The sequence below is a fragment of the Pongo pygmaeus genome, chromosome 2 (genome assembly GCF_028885625.2).
Source record: "Pongo pygmaeus isolate AG05252 chromosome 2, NHGRI_mPonPyg2-v2.0_pri, whole genome shotgun sequence".
Lineage (NCBI taxonomy): Eukaryota > Metazoa > Chordata > Mammalia > Primates > Hominidae > Pongo > Pongo pygmaeus.
The window spans coordinates 166263713-166280688 of record NC_085930.1 but is presented as its reverse complement, the minus strand read 5'-3'; the positions used below and the strand labels follow the sequence as shown (position 1 = coordinate 166280688).

General features: G+C 39.1%; 1 protein-coding gene across 10 annotated transcripts in view; it reads left to right on the top strand.

The window, feature by feature from the left end:
• Window positions 1–16976, top strand: part of VEPH1 (ventricular zone expressed PH domain containing 1) — a 294353-nt gene that overhangs the window by 186183 nt on the left and 91194 nt on the right. For all 10 annotated transcript variants that reach the window (XM_063661318.1, XM_054483989.1, XM_054483987.1 and 7 more), the window contains one exon: window positions 345–742. In XM_063661318.1, the coding sequence (XP_063517388.1) occupies window positions 345–742 (398 nt within the window). The remainder of the gene's footprint in view (window positions 1–344; window positions 743–16976) is intronic.

The window sequence follows — 16976 nt, the reverse complement described above, 5'->3', positions numbered from 1 at the left end:
GGAAAACAAATCTACTGCTTATATGCCATATGGAAAATACTGTCTCTGATTTCTGATGAAAAATCAAAAGCAAAAGTAGACAAAGATGAAAAATATGTAAGTCTGCTATTTTGCAGCCAGTTTTGCCATGAAATTGATTTTTAAACCTTTGTTTTTGGAGGTGACTTAGATTGTCGAAGGTTTGGTTTATTACATCATTTATTGGTGATATACATTTATCAGGCCTGTTAATAGTTTCACACTCCAGAAGAAGTAACTTTTTGTCCCAATATTATTATTATTTCTTTTCCTTGTCAGTGAATGGTAACACAACTTCCTTAACTTTCCCTTTGTTTGAACTCTAGGTCAAAAAGTTTGGCTTTGCACACTATGCTCACAAAGGGTGTGGGTTCAGATGACGGCGAAGATGAAAACAGGGGAGACATACCAGCCAGCATCTCTCTTTCAGAAATAGACCCACTTGGCCAAGGAAATGACAAGCTGCCCTTTAAGACAGACACTGAGAGATCACAGCTGGGGGAGTCTTCAGTTTCATACCCAAATATTATACATATAGACTCAGAGAATTTGCCAGAAACTGTTAAAGAAAACTTCCAGGAAGAAACTCCAGAGACAACTGCAAGTCCTATAGAATACCAAGATAAGCTCTACTTGCATTTAAAAAAAAACCTCAGCAAAGTGAAAGCATATGCCTTGGAAATTGGAAAGAAGATTCCAGTCCCTGATCAGTGTACCATTGAAGGTAAGTGTTGTGTACTTCTGAAACCTGAGAAACTTCAGGAGTCACTGCAAATAAACAAAAAGCTCAAATCATGTAAATTAGCATACTCTTTTCTGGATCTTTTGCAAAATAGATCTTTTTTGTTAAACACCTTACATTATGTTAGTTTCCCCCCCCCCCAAAAAAAAAAGGTTGATCATCTTCTTGATTCCCATTTGAATCTACTTAGGTGCACATAAGTCCACTGACTCTTTGATTTTTGCAAACCTCAAGATATATTATTTCTGGTTCCCTGTCCCCAGAATTCAGGAAAATCCTGGAAAGAGGTCTGTCACCCTGAAGCAGGCTCTGGAGTAGGGGTTCTGCCAGAGACATTTCCCAACCACATAATCATGCAAGAAAGTCATGCATAGCATTGAATATCAGCTTCCATTCAGCTACTGTGTTCCAGGCACTGTGTTAAAAGTACTCAAGATTCAGCTATAAACCAAACAGATACAATTCCTGACCTCTTAGAGTTTAGAGTGTAGATGATGATGCTCAACTTAGGATGAGACTATGTCCCCAAAAACCCATTATAAGTTGAAAATGCACCTAGTTTACCAAACATTACAGCTTAGCCTAGCTTATGTTAAACATGCCCAGAACACTTAGGACGCTAGCCTACATTAGGCAAAATTACCTAACACAAAGCATATTTTATAATAAACTGTTGAATATCTCATGTAATTTATTAAATGCTGTACTGAAAGTGAAAAATAGAATGGTCGAATAGCCATCAAAGTATGGTTTCTACTGAATGAGTATCACTTTCACACCATTGTAAAGTCAAAAAATGGTAAGTTCAACCATCTTATGTCAGGACCATCCATACACAAAGAAAAGGGCACAACCATAGTCAGGAGGTGACTTAAGAGAGAGAAGCCAGTGAGAGGTTGAGCTAGTCAGAAAACAAAGGGAAAAGTAAAAAAATAAAAAATTTTAAACAGGATGTCAGAGGCCAGGACCTCCCTCAGGCACACAAATTAGGGTGGCACCAATAAAACTCAGTAAAAGCCGGGCGCAGTGGCTTATGCCTGTAATCCAAGCACTTTGGGAGGCTGAGACAGGTGGATCACCTGAGGTCAGGAGTTCAAGACCAGCCTGGCCAAAATGGTGAAACCCCGTCTCTACTAAAAATACAAAAATTAGCAGGCCATGGTGGCTGACGCCTATAATCCTAGCTACTCGGGAGGCTGAGGCAAGAGAATGGCTTGAGCCCGAGAAGCAGAGGTTGCAGTGAGCCGTTATCGCAGCACTGCACTCCAGCCTGGGCGATTGAGCGGGACTCTGTCCCCTCCGACCAAAAAAAATAAAAAATAAAAAAACTCAGTAAAATTTTAAGTGATGACAAGATCAGTAACAGTGTCTTACTGAGTCACAGTGGAACCTAAGGCAAAAGGAATAATTAGTAATATCAATCCTGTCCCTAATTACAATCTTGATATTTTGTTCATCATACATTATTTGCATTAATTTTAATTCTAAAAAATATTATATATCTTGATTACTATATATTTCTGACACTCCTTTACATTTTGTGCCCTAGTCCTTCCTGGACCTAGGAAACGAAATATGTTTGAGACACGGGTCCTAAAATGCCATAGTGCTAGGGCAGACTCACTTTTCTGGTAGTGGGTTGAACAAGTCTGGATAGCTTTAAGGCACTGTCAGGCTCATAATCTTTACAATAACAATTCTTAGGCAGCAACCGTGTTCTTCCCTTGAGATCTATGCAATGGTTCTAGCACTCTGGCACAATCTGCCAAATCTTGTAGGCTAGAGCCCTCATAGAAAAAGCCAGACAGCTCAGCCTCCAGAAAGAAAACTAGCTGAAGAATAGCAAATCCAATTCATATTCATCTGCCCACTGGCTATCAGGTTTAGGTACTAGAAGAGCCCTTTTTTCCATATTCTACTTTCTAGCCCTTTTCCCACTTCAAATCAGAGGAAAGAGTGTGTTCTTATGCTAACAAAGGGAAAGGGGGATTAAAACGTTTAGTGATAACATTATTATATTATTTAGCATGTCTGTATATAATCTGACACTTTCAAAAGTGTTTGCACTAATTTTATTAGCCTTCCTAAAACTCTTTTAAAGCCATTTTAATGGTGACAATAAAAGATTGCTTATATTCAAATATAAGTATTAGATAAGTATACCAGGGCTTGGAAATAGCTAAAATCAATAAAATTCCATCAAAATAAACACTTTACAATTGCCTACTTTGCTAATAATCTATGTATCTATTGCACAAGTTGGAGAATTTAATATAAGAAAGGTTAAATGAATTCCCCAGTTTGACAGAGGGAGTCAATAGCAAAGATAAAGGTAAAATAGTGGGATTTTTCAAAGTTGATCTAAAGCATTAAAGGTTTACTATGCAATGAGTTTTAGTCTTGTGAAAATGTGTGAGAAAATCCTGCAGATTTACTTCAAACTTCTACTTGTCAAAAACAAATGATATTGCTTATTGCCTTGAGTTATTTTAGGAGTTAAAATTACAGATGGTCCCTGATTTATGGTGGTTTGGCTTATGATTTTTTGACTGTACAAACATGCAAAAGCCATATACATTCAGTAGAAACCATACTTTGAATTTTGATTCAAAATTCTTCATAACAACTAACTTTATTATATAGGCTTTGTGTTAGATTGTTTTTCCCAACTGTAGACTAATGTATGTATTCTGAGCACATTTAAGGTAGGCTAGGCTAAGCTATGATGTTCGGTACGTTAAGTGCGTTAAATGCATTTTTGATGTAAGATTTTCAACTTACAATGGGGTTATGGGGACATAACCCCATCGTAAGTCAAAAAGCATCCATAGTTTGACAATTAACTAGTTAACTTTGCTTTTTTTTTTCAAAAATATTGAATAAATTCATCATCTTTACTTAAAAAAAAAAGAATACTTTCTTTTGATACTGATGTTTCCTACCAGAGATGACCTAGATGACCTAGAACTGAGCATGTATTTTTTTAGTTGACATTTTGACATTCTCAGAATTTCCTGGGCAATTCCTTGCACAGAGATATGTGTGAAGGATCGAAAATTTGTATGATTCACTGGTAATACATCCGCTGAGAAAGAGCTCAGGCTGATTGCAGGGGACACATTGTTATTATTTCAGAAGTAGTGTAAATTATTCAGTAACACACCAGCAGTCATCTGGCTGACACAATTTTGCTTGTTTTCATAAGATTGCTCAACAATATTACCTTTATTTCCTTAAAAACTTATTTAAAAAAGATTTAGGCTTAATTGTGTTATGTTTGATGTGTTGTTGGTATAAACGCAACATATTTGATCTTTCTTGATGAATTATGCATACTAGTCAAGAAGCAAAGAGAAGAAGCATAAAAACCACTTCTGAAACATTTAAAGTTAAAGGGACATATAGCCAGCAGGAAATAACAACAAAGTGTTAAGAAAAATTTTGGACTGCTGTTACAAAGTCCATACGCTAGGAACACGACAAAACAACCTTTGAAAGAAATTCTTTTAATGTTAGGTTGGTCCATATGAAAAAACTGACATTAGACTGTTTTGACGTATAAAAATATCAATTTCATATGGTTCCGCATAATACTTCAGTATAAACTATGTTAAATGAATAGGAACCTCACTGGTCACTGTATAGCAGAATTCAGTATGAGTTGAATCAGGGTCACAAATAGCATTCATAAAACTTCAGTCAGCCATCTATTGTTACATAATATTGATCACACTGGGGACAGGCAATAGAGTATAAATAGATCAGTGAGAATCTATCACTGTGTCTGGAAAAAAATGTCAAACCCCAAGTCTTATTAAGGTTGGGTTGGCAGTGTCATTTTGGGTATGAAACAGCCTGTTATTCCTAGGTCAGTAATTCACTTCTGAGCCTTGTAGGTCTCTAGTATTTGTGCAGGTTTACCAACCACTTAAAGTTATGTATTCATAAGCAGAGCAATGGTCTAATATCACTGCCTGATTGTATTTATTTACAAGACTGGAGGAACTGAATTCATCTGCCAAAGGACATTTTAAAAATCTGAATCATTGGCATTCATTTATGTAAACAAAGCTGATTAAAGGTCAAAAAAACACACACATGATATTGTAATAAATCCTTGGAAATCTGGCCCATAACTGAAGTTCTATAAAGAATGATATAAAAGCTTACAAGAACCTATCAATGTTACTTTGAAGTATTTCCTGATTGGGTGAAAATACATCCCATCTGTAGAGTGTATCAGCAAGGCTGACTTACAGAAAGCTAATTTTTAAGCTAGTAATGTAGCCCTTTCTTTATAGACCCACACAAGTTGATTTTTCTTTTTTTTTTTTTTCTTTTCTTTTTTGAGATGGAGTCTCGCTCTGTCACCAGGCTGGAGTGCTGTGGCACAATCTCGGCTCACTGCAACTTCTGACTCCCTGGTTTAAGCGATTCTCCTGCCTCAGCCTCCCGAGTAGCTGGGATTACAGGCACCCGCCACTACACCCAGCTAATTTTTGTATTTTTAGTAGAGATGGGGTTTCACCATGTTGACCAAGATGGTCTCAATCTCCTGACCTCGTGATCCGCCCATCTCGGCCTCCCAAAGTGATAAGTTGATTTTTCTTAAAATGAGATTAATTATTAATATCAATTAGTGGGCATTGTTTTCATGGTTAATGACAAATAAAGCTTCCTTACTGAAAATGTGCATGTTGTCAAGTCCACCTCAGTGTTGGTGTGACTGTGGGGTGCTCACATCCTCCTGGTCTAGTTCGTCCCATCTGGGGGATGTTGATTACGCCCATCCACTTAATGCTTCTGGGGAGGTTTCTTTTTTATTTTTTAGTGGATTAGTTTAATCATGGGATTAGGATAATTTCTCCATGAATTGAAGTTGTAAAATTTGGAGCCAGAGAAGAATGCTAAATCTTTTTCACACAACTTGAGAGAGAAAAACAGTAAATAGGAAAATGTTACCAAATTTCCTGGAGCCTCATTTCATTGGGGTGGTCTCTGGGCCCCTGTTAGAAGGACACTTACTAGGGAATACTTTTCTAGCGAACTTTTCTTGGTGCTTTGGGACTTCTCTTGGATTACCTTACTTACCTGCTCCCACCTCTCCAAAAAGTGAATTTTGGTTGACAAAGGCAGACATAACAGTGACTGGTTTCTATCTTTACTTTCTCCTGCCACACATATCCCAATCCCAGTCATCTGTGACAGCCCGTGAAACACATCCAAATAACAAGAAGAAATGAAGATTTACAAATCCTTTTGAAAAGACTCTCTGCAAACTGCTCTAATGAGTTAACATCAGATCACTGCCCTTGTACATCCTCAGCCAAGAGTAGGTGCAAGACTCGGGCGTGTAACCACAAATCACTGGGAAGGATGTCACCTACTTGCATCCATGACTTAACATGTTGCAAACTTCCAAAAGAAGACATAAGATAACTTTTTTCTCATTAATTATATTTTTAAAAGCTCTTCTTTAAAATAAAAAAGTTTGGTTTCCTTTGCACATTTAAATAAATAATTAAAGAAAAATGTTCTGGCCGGATGCAGTGGCTCATGCCTATTACGTAATCCCAACACTTTGGGAGGCCAAGGCAGGCGGATCACCTGAGGTCAGGAGTTCGAGACTAGCCTGGCCAAAATGGCAAAACCCCATCTCTACTAAAAATACAAAAATTAGCCAGGCGTGGTAGCATGCGCCTGCAGTCCCAGCTACTCAGGAGGCTGAGGCAGGAGAATTGCTTGAACCCGGGAGGCAGAGGTTGCAATGAGCCGAGATCACACCACTGCACTCCAGCCTGGGCAACAGAGCAAGACTCCATCTCAAAAAAAAAAAATTTCTTACAATGCAGATGGACAAAGGAGTATGTTGTTTGTCCGCGTCTCTGGTTAACCTGATATTTATCTACAGATGAGATGAATATTCATCTGACTAGAAAACAGTGCAAAATAAAATTGGTTGAGCACATGCACACTCTTAGGACATTTTGTATGGAGATCCAGGAGCAGTTATCTGACTGAAAATGAAATCTGTCATCTCAAACTTTGAAATGCCTAATTCCCCTAATGTAGTATCCACCTTAGGTGTGTCTCTAATAGATTTAAAGGGACCTTGCTAACAAATAGAGGCAAAAGTAAATACATAAATGGAGCAAAAATGCACAGGAGTATATTTCAATATATCTCACCCTAAAAGTCACCACATTTAAAGAAAAATTAGGAGATGTGGGTAGTGTAAAAGCAGTTGTTTTCTGTGGCATATTTCATATTTTTAAATATATTTTTTGAAATGTATTATTATTAAGATAGAAGGGTATATAGCAATATACTCTTATATCCACAGTCAGTACTTTTATCTTTTTTTAGGGAAGCTTATACTCAGAGATTATTATCAGTCATCCATTATTGTTGTTTGGGGACTGTCTTTACTCCAAGGGATGCAGTGCAATACAAAATGGTCCTGAGCCCCTGACAGTCCCCAGCAGAAGAGCACATTCCAATCCAGTTTGCCACAAACCAAATTTCAGTAAAGTGAATGTTATTTTTCCATTTACTTTCATTATGAAACTGGCAGTATATGCCCTGTAGGGAAACAGAGTGGTCCCTGGATGTCATCAAATCTCATTTAAAAACAGAGTAAACAGAGTAAATCCATATTTTTGAGCTCTGTTGGTGATGAAGAGTTGGTAGCCAGGAAACTGAAAAGAGATTATATCACTGGGTGAAGGATTTTGATAAGACAGAGGAAAACGTGAGGGTGGGGGAGGGTAGATTATTTCCTCCTATTTGCTCCACAACAACCATCAAATTTCAGGTGATGAAGGATTTTTAAATGTTTTTCCAAAATCATAGGCAATTACATAGTTAGCAATCGAGAGTCCAGGTATTTGATAATTTGGTAGGAACTGATCTGTGTTACAGTTCATTTTCAGAGAGGTGCATATTTACAGCAGATGAGTCCAAAGCTGACAGTCTATTTGGAGTGAGGCAAAAAGAGCTGAGTAAAAGACAGCTAATTCCTATGTCTACATTTTTGCCCTGTTCACATTAGGGACTGGTGAAAAATTATAAAACATGGGGTTTTGTTTTTTTGTTGTCATTGTTGTTTGTTTGTTTTTCTTATAAAAAGATTCAGTTGGCCCGGTGTGGTGGCTCATGCCCATAATCCCAACACTGGGAAGCCGAGGTGGGTGAGTTGCTTGAGCCCAGGACTCAAGCAGCCAGCCTGGGCAGTATGGTGAAACCCTGTCTCCACAAAAAAAAAAAATGCAAAAATAAGCCAGCCATGATGTGCATTTGTAGTCCCAGCTGCTTGGGAGGCTGAGGTGAGACAATCGCTTGGCTCTAAGAGGTCGAGGCTACAGTGAGCCATGACTGCACCATTGCACTTCAGCCTGGGTGACAAAGAGAGACCCAGTCTCAAAAAAAAAAAAAGAGAGAGAGCGAGAGAGTCAGCAAACTTTTAAAGATAATTTGTTTTACAGAAAATCATCATTTTTCAGATGAAAATATCCACATGAATTATCCCACAGCCATTAAAATATTACACTGGCATTAAAATAAGCCACAAATGCAGGAAATGTAAAGCTGTCGAAGAAACCCTGAGAATGTGATTCTGTTTCTCATGTAAAACCCTCTAGTTTATACATGTAAATAAAAACTACTTTTTACAGATGAACACTTAAGTTTAGATGTTTGAAGAAATATTAATCTGGGAAGTAATGCCTTACTTACATGGCTAGGGACAATGACAGGTGACTGTGTCTCCCCAGTGAGATTTCTAAGCCTCAACGCACAAGAATGTTGTCATCTACTTAGCTAGTATTTGTGCTCAAAGCACCTGGTGTTGGGCCAGGCAGGGAGAAACTTAGCCAGCCACCCCTAGAGTTCCCTGGTCTCTCAAACTTGAAGGATTTGTTAGTGATGCCTGAACGGTTCATTCTCTGGATATGCTTTGGAGACTTGTCTGGCAACAGCGGAGATTGCCATGGTCATTTATGCCTTCATTCGTTCATCAACCAACTCTTCTTGAGAACCTGGCAGTACCAGGCACGCTGCTGTAGGCAGGGGATACAACTGTGTGCAGAGTAGACATGGACTCTGCTTTCATGGAATTTACTTAATACGTAGTTACAAAGTGAGATGATTTATCTGCAGAAAAGGAACACGGTTCTGTCAGAACCTGTCACATGGAATCTGCCCTAATCTGGGGGTCAAAGTAGCTTCCCTGGAGAAGGAACTCTTGAGAAATGTGAAGAGTAAATAGAGGTGTGGGAGCTGAAGAGAACTGTCTGTCCTGTGGAGAGAAAGAGCACAGCCTACTCCAGGGACTGGAAGTTGGCCCACTGGGGAGCACTGAAGTGAAGTGAGGAGGAGGGTAGTTCAATGTAGGCAGGGATCTGGGCTCTATCCTGAGAGAAAAGTCAGATTGAAAACGTTATCTCCCTACCTGCAATGTGGAGATTAGTCTGTAGAGGGGGCTAGAGACTCCTTAGGAAGCAAATGCTATTCTACAGGTGACAGATTCATTCATTCATTTATTCATTCATTCATTCAACAAAAATTTGAGTCCCTAAGTGTGCTAGGCACTGAAGATATAGCAGCAAACAAAACCAAATCTCTCCCTTCTTGGAACTTATTCTGTGGGATGATATGGACCAAGAACAAAAAATATATAGAAAGAACAATGCCAAGTAGTGACAGGTGCTATGAAACAAAACAAGTTGCGGGGGATAAAGAATGGGATTACTATTTAGGTAGAGTAACAGGGGAAGGTCTCTCTACTGAAGTGATTTTGCAATGGAGACATGAATGAGGAGAAGCAGCAAGGACGGAACAGTAAATACAAAGCCATGAGGCAGAAGGACACTTTATGTGTGGGACCCTAGATCAGGGTGGTTGGACTACAGGTGGTGAGAAGTGTTCACTCCAGATATATTTCAAAGGAAGGCTGTCAGCAGTGCTGGTGGGTTGGGCCTAATCACCCAATGGATGGGTGAGACAGATAAGACTAGAGGAAGAATGTGTGGGGAGATACAAATCAAGAGCTTGGTTTTAGACACATGAATTTTGAGATGACCGCTCATTCTTTTTTTTTTTTTAATTAATAAACTTTACTTTTTCGAGAAGTTTTAGGTTCACAGCAAAATTGAGTGGAAAGTATAGAGAATTCCCACTTACCCCCTGTGCCCCCACTACACACACAACTTCCCCCACTGTCAGCATCCCTCCCCACAGCGACACATTGGTGCAATCGATGAACCCATAGTGACACATTATCATCTAGAGTCTATAGTTTACACTGAGGTTCACTTTGGTATTGTACCATTTATGAGTTTTGACAAATGTATAATGACATGTGTCCATTATTGTAGTTTCAAACAGAGTAATTTCACTGCCCTAAAAATCTTTCCTGTTCTGCTTCTTTATCTTATTCATTCTTCATTCATTCATTCTACAAAATTTTTGAGTGCCTTCTACATGGCAGCACCACTCCAGGGACTTGGGAAACATCAGTGATCAAAATAGGCAAATATCCTTGCCTCCATGGAGGCTGTTCTAGTGGGAAAAGACGTATGATAAATAATAGAAATGATAAATAAGTAAAATATGTAGGATGTTACAAAGCATTAAGTGCTATGATAAAAGAAAACAATAGCGCCAGCCAAGAAAAGCCAGAAAAAAAAAAAAGGATTTACATATGTGTATGTATGTACAAATTTGGAGGGAGGGGGGAAACTTCTAGAAGGATACACATCAAGCAGCTATCACTGTTTTTCTGTGAAGAATCACGTTGGGGCTGGGTGCAGTGGCTCACATCTGTAATCCCAACACTTTGGAGGACAAGGTGGGCAGATCGCCTGAGCTCAGGACTTCGAGAAGAGCCTGGGCAAAATTGCAAAACCCCAGCTCTACTAAAATATCCAAAAATTAGCCGGGAATGGTGGCGTGCCTCTGGTCCCAGCTTCTCAGGAGGCTGAGATAGGAGAATCACTTGAGCCCAGGAGGTGGAGGTTGAGCCAAGATTGCGCCACTGCACTCCAGCCTAGGCAACAGAACCAGATCCTGTCTCAAAAAAGTAAAAAGAAAAATAATCAGATTGGGGGTGCAGGCGGAGAAGAAAGCGAGAGGGAGGGGGAAATTTGAACATTTTAATGTAAATATTTCTGCAAGGTTTGGAAATTTTTAATAAGAATAATTGGCTTCAGTAATAGAGATGCAGGTAACTTGGAACTAGGTAATAACTCCAGATGCCCAGTGTCCTATCTAAATTGGGTTCCATTCCCACCTCTGCTGTAGGGCAATTCTGATTCTTTGAACAGGTTACTTCATCTCCTTGGTCACCACTTCCTCACACTTATTCCAAGAGTATATTACAGAGCCATGGGTTTGCAAGCTCTGCTCCCTACAGAGGCTCCAGAGACCCTTTTTTCCTCCCTTTACCTTCCCTGCAAACAGAACAACCCTGATGTAGCTGGCTTCACACACTAGCCTTCCCAAAGGATGTTTAAACCAAGAATTCCACAGCTTAAAGAAACTTGAAAAACACTGGGCTGGATAACTTTTAAAGTCCTTTATGCTCTAAATGCAATTAATCCCTAGTGTCTTATGGCAGAGCTGGCAAAGTATAAAACGTTAGTTATTCAGCCAAGGTTTTTTTGTTGTTGTTGTTGTTATCAGCCTCAAACAACTTTATTACTAATTTTGTATCTCCAATATAAAGTAAAAAACAAAACTTTTCTTTCATATTAATTTCCTCTCCTTTCTCTAGACATCTGCATTCATCAGTTTACTACAGTTGTGAGAAAATAAGCCAGATTGTTCATAGTTGTGAGGCTTGTCTCACTATTTGCTTGGATTTATTCGTTAATATGTATCAAACAACAGATAAACAACCATGATAGCAAATTAATGCATTGTGTCTGTCCTGACTGTTTCTATTCTAACAGTTTTGTTCACCTTACTCAATAGAAAGTTATCTATTTCAAACAATACATGAAGCAGCCTATAAAAATATATAATAAAGCAAAAAGAATTTTTACCAATGTAGGGGGGGAAATAAACATAGAGAAAGAAAATGAATCCAGTAGTTGAGTTATTTTTCAGAAACTTATCCCTGGAAATATTCATAATTGCTCTATGTGGTTTGAAATTTACTTCTGAGCACCGTAGTGGTCATAGTAGGGAGGGCAACAATATTGGTTTAAAAATCTACAGTGTCCATAAATAAAAGTGTACTAAGTGCTGATGGGAGGAGGGGAAGAAAGCTATTTATTTGGCTGACAAATGCTGTTCTCACTAAAGCCAGTTCATCAAAATAGGTGTTTATATTATGCAACAAACATACAACCATTAAACATAACAATAGAGCAATTATTCTAAACCAGAGGTAATTTTGTCTCCCCCATTTGATAATGTCTAGAGACATTTTTCATTGTCACAGCTTGGGAGAGGGTGCTACTGACTTCTAGTGGATACAGCCCAGGAATGCTGCTAAATATACTACAATGCACAGGTCAGCCCGCCACCCCAAAACAAAGAATTAATCCAAACATATCAGCAGTGGCTGAGAAACACTGTAACAGATCCTTGCTTCTTGAAATATGGTCCATGGACCAACAACATCAACATCACCTGGGTACTTGTTAGAAATTCAGATTATCTGGCTTACCCTAGACCTATTAAATCCGCGTCTACAGTTTAACAAGACCGCCACCTCCAACCAGGTGTTTCATAAGCACATTGAAGTGTAAGAAGCACTACTACTGCAGAAATGAGAATTTCCAGTAGACACTAGTAGTAGAGAAAAGACAATGAACTTGTGATTGAATTAATGGACTCTTCATTTAATGATCACCTATTAATTGAGGAGATGGGCCAAGCGCGGTGGCTCACGCCTGTAATCCCAGCACTTTGGGAGGCCAAGGCAGGTGGATTGCTTGAGGCCGGGAGTTTGAGACCAGCCTGCCCAACATGGAAGTTCAAGTGATGTTCATGAATGTTCAAGCGATTCTCCTGCCTCAACTTCCCAAGTAGCTGGGACTACAGATGTGCGCTACCACTCCAGGCTAATTTTTGTATTTTTATTAGAGACGGGGTTTTACCATGTTGGCCAGGCTGGTCTTGAACTCCCGACCTCAGGTGATCTGCCCACCTTGGCCTCCCAAAGTGATGGGATTACAGGCATGAGCCACTGCACCCGGCCATACATACCACCTTTTCTTTATCCGTTCATTTGTTTTGAGGGACCTGGGTTGATTCCATATCTTAACTATTGTGAATAGTGCTACAATAATCATGGGGGTGCAGATGTCTCTTCAATATAATAATTTCCTTTCCTTAGGATAAATGCCCAGTAGTGGGATTGCTGGGTCATATGGTAGTTCTATTTGTAGATATTGAGGGACCTCCATACCGTTCTCTATAGTGGTTGTACTAGTTTATATTCCCAACAGCGTGTAAGAGTACTCTTTTCTCTGCATCCTCACCAGCATTTGTTATTTTTTTTCTTTTTGATAATAGCCACTGTAACTGGGGTGAGGCAATACCTCATTGTGGTTTTGGTTTGCATTTCTTTGATGATTAGTGATGTTGAACATTTTTTCATATATTTTTGGTCATATGTATGTCTTCTTTTGAGAAATATCTGTTCAGATCATTTCCCCATTTTTAAATCAGATTGTTAGTTTTTTTGCTGTTAAGATATTTGAATTCCTTGTATATTCTTGATGTTAATCTCCTGTTGTATGAATAGTTTGCAAATATTTTCTCCTATTTTGTAGGTTGTCTTTTCATTCTGTTGATTGATTTCCTTTGCTGTGCAGAAGATTTTTAGTTTGAAATAATCTCATTTGTTTATTTTTGTTTTGTTGCCTGTGCTTTAGAAGTCTTATTCGTAACGTCTTTCCCCAGACCAATGTTTTGAAGCATTTTCCTTATGTTTTCTTCTAGTAGTTGTATAGTTTCCGGTTTTACACTTAGGTCTTTGATTCATTGTGAGTTGATTTTTATATAGGATAAGAGGTAGGAGTCCAGTTTCATTCTTCTGCATATGGATATCCAGTTTTTGCAGCATCATTTATTGAAGAGACTATCCTTTTCCCAGTGAGTTTTCTTGGCATTTTGTCAAAAATCAGTTGGCCGCAGATATGTGGATTAATGTCTAGGTTCTCTATTCTGTTCCATTGGTCTACGTGACTGTTTCTATGACAGTACCATGTTGTTTTGGTTACTACAGCTTTGTAGTATTTTTTGAAGTCTGGTGATGTGATGCTCCAGCTTTGTTCTTTTTGCCCAGAATTGCTACGGCTCTTTGGGGTCTTTTATGGTTCCATGCAAAGTCTAGGATTTTTTTCTATTTATGTGAAGAATGTCATAGGTATTTTGATGGTGACTCCATTGAATCTGTAGATTGCCTTGGCTAGTATGGTCATTTTAATGATATTAATTCTGATGAGCATGGGATGTCTTTCCATTTGTTTGTATCCTCCTAAATTTCTTTCATCAGTGTTTTGTAGTTTTCCTTGTAGAAGTCTTCCACCTCTTTGGTTAAATTGCTTCCTAGGTGGTGGTGGTTTGTATTAATAGCTATTGTAAATGACATTGCCTTCTTGATTTCTTTTTCAGCTGATTCATTGTTTGTGTATAGAAGCACTATTTTTTTTTTGTATTCTGCAACTTTACTGAATTCATTTATTAATTCTTAGAATTTTTTGGTAGCATCTTTAGGTTTTTCTATATAGATGATCATGTCATCTGCACAGACGACTATTTGACTTTCTCCTTTCCAATGTGGATACCCTTTCTTTCTTTCTCTTACCCATTTGCTCTAAGACTTCCAGTACTAGGTTGAATAAGACTGGGGAGAGTAGGCATCCTAATCCTGTTCCAGTTCTTAAAGAAAATGCTTTCAGTTTTTCTCCATTTAGTAAGACATTAACTGTGGGTTCGTCATATATGGCTTTTGTTATTTTGAAGTATGTTCCACTGATGCCTAGTTTGTTGAGGGTTTTTATCATGAAGGGACATTGAATTTTATCAAATGTTTTTCCTGCATCTATTGAGATAATCATCTGGTTTTTGTTCTTAATTCTATTGATATAATTTATGACATTTATTGATTTGCATATATTGAACCATTTTGCATTCCTGCAATAAATCTCACTTAATCGTGGTGTATTGTCATTTTGAGGTGTTGTTAGATTTGATTTGTTAGATTTTATTGAAGATTTTTCCATCTATGTTCATCAGGGATATTGGCCTGTAGTTCTATGTTCAACTGGGATAATGGCCTGTAGTTTTATTTTTTTTGCTGAGTCCTTGTCTGGTTTTGGTATCAGGGATATGCTGGCTTCATAGAATGAGTTAGGAATAATTTCCTCTGCTTTAATTTTTTTGAAATATTTTGAGAAAAATTGATATTAATTTTTCTTTAAAGGTTCAGTAGAATTTAGTGGTGAAGGCTGCAAGGGGGTGCTGCAGGGCCGTTTTTCAGACCTTGAATGTGGGTACCTATGTGGCCAACCCTCTGGCCTAAGGGGTCAGAGGACCACAGCAATGGATAAACAGCTAAGATTTGACTGGAGTGTGGAAGGGAGAGCACGGAAGTGAAGCGGGGGAGCAGAGATACACATGTGGCGATTGGAAGCCCAGGAGGGCAGCATGGAGGCACCAGGCCTCTGCAGCCCCCTCTTCCTTTTATGGATTGGATCTGCCTAGAATCAGGAAGGACTTCCCATTTCCAGGATTGTTAATCTAACAATCTGATTAAAAAATGGGGAAATGATCTGAACAGATATTTCTCAAAAGAAGACATACATATGACCAACAAATATATGAAAAAATGTTCAACATCACTAATCATCAAAGAAATGCAAACCAAAACCACAATGAGGTATTGCCTCACTCCAGTTACAGTGGCTATTATCAAAAAGAAAAAAAAAAATAACAAATGCTGGTGAGGATGCAGAGAAAAGAGTACTCTTACACGCTGTTGGGAATATAAACTTGTACAACCACTATAGAGAACAGTATGGAGGTCCCTCAATATCTACAAATAGAACTACCATACGATCCAGCAATCCCACTACTGGGCATTTATCCTAAGGAAAGGAAATTATTATATTGAAGAGACATCTGCACCCCCATGCCCCTCCTGCTTGGGGGCAGGCACACAGTGGTTTAGTCAGCTCAAGGCAGGGTTCTCCATGAACGGGATTGCCAGACTGTTCCATTGGCTGGAAGTGCAGTAGCATGAGGTGGTTTCCCTGCTACACAAGACCAGAATCACAGCGAATCCCCAGCTCAGGCTCCACACAGCTGTGGCTAGGTGGAGAAGATGGACCCCCAGTGTGGGTCAGGTGCAGTGGCCACTGACCCCCAGACGAGGGCGCACTCCAGAGATGTCTGGTCTCAAGATGGCACCCAGCGGCAGCAGCTTGGCTCACAGAGGGAGGGTAGTGGATAGAGAGTACACACTTTGTGTTCCTCATCAGGACAATGCAGCTATGTGAATTCCTGGCAGTTCTACAAATGGGGCTTAGGGCTTGAGAGGACTGTAGGATTCTCCAGTAGTGAGGACTGTAGGTGTGTGTGGTGGCAATAGGGGGTTATGGGGATCTTCTGCTTACCTTTTCCTGGAAATGGGAAGTCCCTCCTGATTCTAGGCAGATCCAATCCATAAAAGGAAGAGGGGCCTGCAGAGGCCTGGTGCCTCCACCCTGCCCTCCTGGGCTTCCAATCATCACATGTGCATCTCTACTCCCCCACTGCACTTCTGTGCTCTTCCTTCCACACTCCAGTCAAATCTTAGCTGTTTATCCATTGCTGTGGTCCTCTCCTGTTGGGAGAAGGAGTGCCAGGCATCTCTCACGAGCCCTCTTGCTCCACCTCAGCTGTGTGATGGCCCGTGTTTCATGTAGCAGGGGCTGGTAGCATTGGACTTTGGACCATCTTCTCGCTACATCTCTCTGAATCTACATGATTTTTTTCTATTTATTTGAAAAATAACCTTGAATACACTTAAATAAACATGAGTTTTTTTCCCAGGAAATGTAGACAGTTAAGACTATTCCTATGTCTTGATCATGTCTTTCTACTGAATTTTTATTTTACAGTCACATTAGTTCATATTTACAGGTACGCCATGGGTTTTTTTGTTTGTTTGTTTTTAACAAAGTTTTTAAACTGTTATAAACAGGTGAGCAAACTGTAAAAG